Raw genomic sequence first — 6,187 nt, 5'->3', positions numbered from 1 at the left:
ACCAGCAGAAACTCTGCAGCCAGCCCCTCAGGCTTGTTGCACAGAAATCAGCAACCCCTTGCCCTCTAGAGATAGAAGACCTCCAACTCTGATGAATAAAATATTTGCCTCGGAGTCTTTTTGAAGCAGATGCTGCAAATGGATACAGTTGGATTCTCCCTGAGAGCCCAGGCAACCAACTGAACAGCTCGTCAATGTCTCTTCCTCCGGACCCTGAAGTCCCATTCACGAGAGAAGCAGCTTGTCACAACCATTCCCTTCTGACTCAGCAGATCACTCGGAGAATTGCTGGATAGAGCAGTTGCAGCCAGTGGCATTGCTTCTTTAAGAATCTGGCCCTCTCTTCCTATGAGGCAGTGTCATTTAATGGATAGCGCACTGGATGGGGACTCAGGAGATCTGCGATTGCGCTAGCAATTAGGAGCAGCAAACGGGCGATTTGCATGGGAGCTCTCCAAGTTACGGAGGAGTGACTATGTGGCCCTTGGGGTGAGTTCCTTGTCTGTTAGCTTGTTTGGTGTTGTGTGCCTGCTTGATTGAAGTTTATAGTGCCGTCTATTGGAGGGGGGGGCTGTGCGCCTAGCGGCCTGATAGGTAATGCTGAGAGTTTCCTAACAAGGCTCTTGACTGCCATCCTTTGATCCCTAGTCCCTTGGCAAGGGAGCGGGGCTAATTCAAGGAGAACAGGGGGTTAAAAACCAGCTGCTAAGTGAGCAGAGGAGCTAGCAAACAGAGGAGTTTTACAAGGGATTGTGGAGAGGGAACATGTGAGCCAGATACACCTAATAAACATACTCTAAGATTAGGCCAACAATCACCTCCACTGCCCCGAAAAAATAAATCAAACAGAAAACAAACAAAAACAAAAACCCTACAAGAGTAAAAATACTGCAGGCAGAAGTCCAGCAGCTGAGTGGGGGCTATCCAGTGTATTGCACTGAATGCAGCATGTCTGATACCCGCCTTGTGGGCAGGTGGCATATGCCACGGTCCCGTTCGAAAACAGGACCCCGGCCTTTCACACATCACCGGGCACAGACAGTACCGGGATGAAGAAGCTGGAGCGCCACCGCAAGGAATTTACAGATTAAAGGACTATCTACACCACATCACTGACTCAATGAGGGACAATCCATTATTATGGACATACCTACTCCCCATTAACCGCATCCTATGTAACCCCAGTGGTTTTCAGTCTGTTTTCGCCTCAGACTGATAATTCAGAAGCAGAGCTGAGCTAGAAGCCAGAGCCGGACAAAAAAATGGAACTAGAAGGGTTATATTCAGTAAAAGACAGATCAGATCAAAATACAATAAGAAACTGACTTGCATTCTGACTTAGAAGCTGACGTGTACTGAAATTCCACAGAGCTTTTTCTTGCTGCTGTTACTGATATTTCTTTTTTACAAGTAAACAAGAAATTGTAGAATCATTCTCAAAATGGTCTACTTCATACATTCATAGGCCTCAAGAAATCAATAAAGAAGAACTTGAAGGAAACAGCATGAGGTGTGGTAGGAAGCTTGCAAAGGATGGTGATGTAAGTATAAACCATGCCTTAATTTGTACAAAACAAAGCTATATCAGACGTGTTACGTATTTTCAGAAACTTTGTCTTTAGTGGCTTTTTTCAGAAACTACACCGAAAACAAGATTATAATGGAAATGATACTTTCCCACAAATAAAACAAAGCCTCTTATTGAAAGAATAACAATACTTGACAGCTTACATGGTTGCTAGCAAAATATCACTAAAGTCATCATGCTAGTGCTATAAAACAGAGTCTGAATGTGGAGCATTTTTAGAGGAAAAAATGAAGTTGAGTTATTAAACTTCTGAGATGTTTAACTATAAGTTCTATAAACTAATGGAAAATGTGTTTTTAAATATAATTTTAAATATAATCATAATACCATCCGTAAAATCTTAGTGTAGTTGTATTCTGAAAAGTGACTGTTCTGCAGAACCAGCACACCTTCAAAGATAGTGGTATGTATTTTTTTTCTTGTACAGAATTGTTTGTTAGATTCTGATTATTTACACCTGAGCAAAGCTTTTGAAGAGGATGGGGCTATCCAGGTGTAGCTGAGAGTATCATTTGAAGATAGTAGGGTTGACTAGATGTCTAGCGTAATTTGGGTTCCAAAAACTTCATTGGTGATGGGGCGTGACAAACAAAGAACTTAGCTTGCCTATTAGATGACAGGTTAAGTTTTCAGGATTGGCAATTGGATAAAAATATATTTACATCCAGAAACAGAGTATATTGTTATGCAAATCACCAACAAATTAAATATGGAACTCCCTAGTGCCTATTTTAGTCATTTTTTTTACAATAGAACTCATTAATACTCAAGATGACGACATAATTTAATAGTAAATATCTAAAGGTTGGTTCTTAATACAGGAAGTATGTTGTGTCTATCCTTACATAGCAGGCTTTACAGGGGAACATTAGAAAGGTGAAGACTTGTTTCCCAACTACACGCTAAATTCATTTAACTGAAGGATCTGTTGTTTGAAGTAATCACTTCATGCGTATATTTAACCCATGGTCCAGGGGGCTCTGGAGTTATGCTACTTAGAGATATTATGGCAATTGGTGCACTATAAAATCTTTTATGGACAGATGGTTTTAAATTGAAACCTGATTGTGTATAATCCCATGGCTCTATGTAAGAATTAAGTGGCTACTAGAGCTGGTGGCCTGATCAAATTCCAAGGTAGGGCAATTATGTAACTATTCTATCTAAACGCATCTCCTGTTTCAGTTGGCAATGCTCCTATGAGATACATAGAAACAGTTCTGTAATTTCATTGTGTGATGTTAGCTAGATGTGTCCCGCCCCGAAGTGGTTGCATTTCAGTGTTTGGTGAAGTAATCACTGATTCTTAAATCAGATCTGTCTAAGTAGATGCTTGCACCCATACAGAGCCCACTGTTTCAGTAGGATTCCATGCAGGCATTGGGATAGTGGCTCAGATGCAGATTTTGGGAATTAGTATGTTTGTAAAGCTATGAAGGGCCCTGGGATCCTTCAGAGTAAAAAATGCCATATTTTGATAGCCCACTGAAATTAAATAGGTCTTACACGTTTTCTCTGTTTTTTAGTACTGCTGGCGATGGACTGGGTTTAACTTTGGCTTTGACCTGCTCGTCACGTATACAAATCGTTACATCATTTTCAAACGAAACACACTGAATCAGCCATGCAGTGGTTCAGTCAGTCTGCAACCACGGAGAAACATAGCATTCAGGTGAGGAATGGCCAACAATTCATATCTCATTGAAATTTTTATATTTAATTCCAGTATTTCAGCTGATTTCCTACTTGAATTGGTTTAACAGATGACATCTTCACTGACACAAAATATGGAATATAACAATGTGTGCTTCTGTCTCCCTGTGAGAAGCTAGCTTCTTCCTTTAGCCTCAGAAAAATGTTACAGGAGGCTAAATCAAGTAATTTAACTTTTCATTATATCTCTAGGTTACGTCTGGCCTCTTTTGATAGCAGTGGGAAACTTATTTGCAGTAGAACCACAGGATATCAGATCCTGACCTTTGAGAAAGATCAGGTATGTTTGTGTTTTTTAAACCTAGTAATAGGGAGAGGGGATAGTCCAAAGCATCAAAAAAGTTGAGAAAATCATTAGTGCTCTTTTAAAAAACTTCAGTTAAATTTTTAGTTGCAAGCATGGAATTTGAAGTGCTTCTGCCACACAAAATGAAAGTTGATATCACTAGCATAAATGGGAGAATTAAATCTGAATATTTAGTTGGATTTTATTCCTGGCTACAATGAAATTCTCAGGGTACTGCTGAAAATATACTCCATTATCTTACTATTCTTAACAATGTTTATTAACCAGAATTTTAACATTGGAGAAGTCAACCAAGTTTGATTTAACAAGCTAGTGAAAGAAGGAGTCTTTCCATAGCTAGCCAAAAATTACATTAGGTTGTTACCAAAACTTGCAGTTACAATTGGCACAGTTTTTCCAATTATAGTAGCAAGTAGCTTAATATTAAATATCAAATGTATGCAGATCTTGTATTTTTAATCATGTTCCAGTATATTACTGAGAATTGAAAATAGATGTCTGTTAGCGCCTACCTGTGTAAAGGACAAATTCAGGGCTAATTTGACATCTTTCTGTTAGGAATAAATTGCAGAATTTGGGCCATGACTGTCATGTGGACCCTGGTTAGAATTCATTGCTTTCTACTTGTTTGTTTTCTTTTAAAGACAACGCATAGATCTTCATTTTTGGGTCTGTATTCTAATCAAGGGAGCATGTTTCATATATATATTTTTACTATCCGTTCCTTTATTTCCTGATAATGGCAATGTCTGTGTGGCAGATGCACACAGGGTTTGTTTCTTTGTAAATTTCAAATATTCCTATAGATACATTTCCAAATTCAGTGGGTCCAAATTCATTCTGAGGGTGACAGCCAAAATGGTTTTGACTAATTCCACTACCAAGAAACTTTAGCCCCTCTCATATATAATTCATATATATATATATATAATATATATATATATATATATATATATATATATATATGAGTAATTCAATAATTCATATATAATGGGCTGGATTATCTAGTCTGCTTCAACCACTAAATGGTAGGAAATTGCCCAGGAACAGCTCTTTGCTGGGTAGAGGTGGTTTGGCCACCTGCTGCACTAGCTGATCCTCATCCTTGGTTTAAGGGGATTGAGGGAGTGAAACAGGGAGAGGTTTGGCAGGGTGGAGAATGTCTTGGCAGTCAAGGTATAATAAAACATTTCATTTTAAGGTGGCTGGTAGTGTGTAGAGAAGGCTAGAAAGTGAATTATTATATAATCTTGGCTTAATGTATTGATTTTTTCGTCATACCCGGTGATGTGAATTTATAAAATAACTTAAGTTCCGTGATGAAGATTTCCATTTTACTTTTTGTAGGTAACAGTTAGATGGAAATTCTGGTCTTTCGCAGTTTCATTTGAATCCATTCTAGCACTTCTAATTATGTGCAGTCATTTATACCACACTTTATTTTTGTTCAACACTGTGAATTATTGCTCTAAACTTATCTGAAAGTGTTCCTTCATATTTTCTTTACAGGAACAAGTAGTAATGAACTTGGATAGCAGACTTCTGATCTTTCCTCTGTACATCTGCTGTAACTTCTTATATACATCACCAGAGAAGAAACCTGAGAGTGACGGATTGCTAGATAACCCAGAAAACTGAGAGTCCTGTTCAGTGGAACACAATAGCACTTTCACAACTGTATGCCTGCTTTAACTTAAATGCCCTGCTGATGCACAGAGCTATGACAAATAAAAAAAAAAGGCCTTACATGGTAGCAGATAAATATATATGGCTACTCTTTATCCTCAATATACTCCTATGCATATCTGAAAAATAGATCTGAAACCACATAGGCTAAAACTAGTTATACCATAAATTTGTTCACTTGTATTTTCTGTTCTACATTACCAGAGAACAGCCATTCCAAGTTTCTATGAAATTTGTTGCAAGTTTGTTTGTTTGTTTTTGTTTAGATTAGGAAGGGGGTGAGGGGTGGGGAGATCTGGGGCTAACGGATAAAAGTGAATGTGTGAATGAAATGTTACTAACCTGTTTGTAAAATTCCTGATTACTTAAGATTTGGGTGGAAAAATTTTCCATTGCTAATCACTGGATTGTGCTCTGTAACAGAACTGTAAATAGTGAGATCCAAATTCCGCTGACTCCAGTGGCCCTCACATCAGGGCTAAATTTTCCCTTTAATTTTCATTATAGTTATTTAACTGTTGTACAGTTTTTCTGACCCATTTCAGTTTTTAAGCCTTCCACATGTCCTATGTATATTTGTTTTTCTTGATCTTTGGCCATATTTTTAACTTTGTGGAAAATATTTTATCTTCTGTTCCCCATTTTTTTAGTCCAACAGGAAGACAAGTCTGAAAATTTCAGACCAGTTCATTCAGAAATGCATTTTGTTAATGTATTGAGAACATGAGTCTTTCTATTGACATAGCCACAATTTTCAGCAAGGGTTCAGTTGACTCCTAATGTATTTGTGTATACCAAATATCAGGTTTTTTTTAACATTTTGGCTTCCTTTAAATTTTTGTTTTAACTTTTCATTGGGAATCTGTATCCCACTTAAGCTCAGGAACTTGTGA

General features: G+C 37.9%; 1 protein-coding gene across 1 annotated transcript; it reads left to right on the top strand.

Moving 5' to 3' along the window:
- The first annotated feature begins 1,470 nt into the window (after positions 1 to 1,470).
- On the top strand, positions 1,471 to 6,155 carry LOC137144812 (germ cell-less protein-like 1). Its single transcript, XM_067535297.1, has 4 exons — positions 1,471 to 1,541; positions 3,115 to 3,260; positions 3,494 to 3,581; positions 5,118 to 6,155. Exons 1-4 carry the CDS (start codon positions 1,506 to 1,508, stop codon positions 5,244 to 5,246), a joined length of 399 nt encoding a protein of 132 aa, XP_067391398.1. The 5' UTR covers positions 1,471 to 1,505; the 3' UTR covers positions 5,247 to 6,155.
- Positions 6,156 to 6,187: the final 32 nt, after the last annotated feature.

Source organism: Emydura macquarii, unplaced genomic scaffold (assembly GCF_026122565.2).
Source record: "Emydura macquarii macquarii isolate MOO-44397 ecotype Brisbane River unplaced genomic scaffold, CSIRO-AGI_Emac_v2 contig_3486, whole genome shotgun sequence".
Taxonomy (NCBI): Eukaryota; Metazoa; Chordata; order Testudines; family Chelidae; genus Emydura; species Emydura macquarii.
The sequence above is the reverse complement of the archived record's forward strand: the minus strand, read 5'-3'. Positions and strand labels throughout refer to the sequence as shown.

Coding starts and splice junctions, on each gene's coding strand:
- LOC137144812 (XM_067535297.1), top strand. CDS start 1,506: ATGAGGTGTGGTAGGAAGCTTGCAAAGGATGGTGAT. Junction 1,542..3,114: donor AGCTTGCAAAGGATGGTGAT/GTAAGTATAAAC, acceptor TCTGTTTTTTAG/TACTGCTGGCGATGGACTGG. Junction 3,261..3,493: donor CGGAGAAACATAGCATTCAG/GTGAGGAATGGC, acceptor TTATATCTCTAG/GTTACGTCTGGCCTCTTTTG.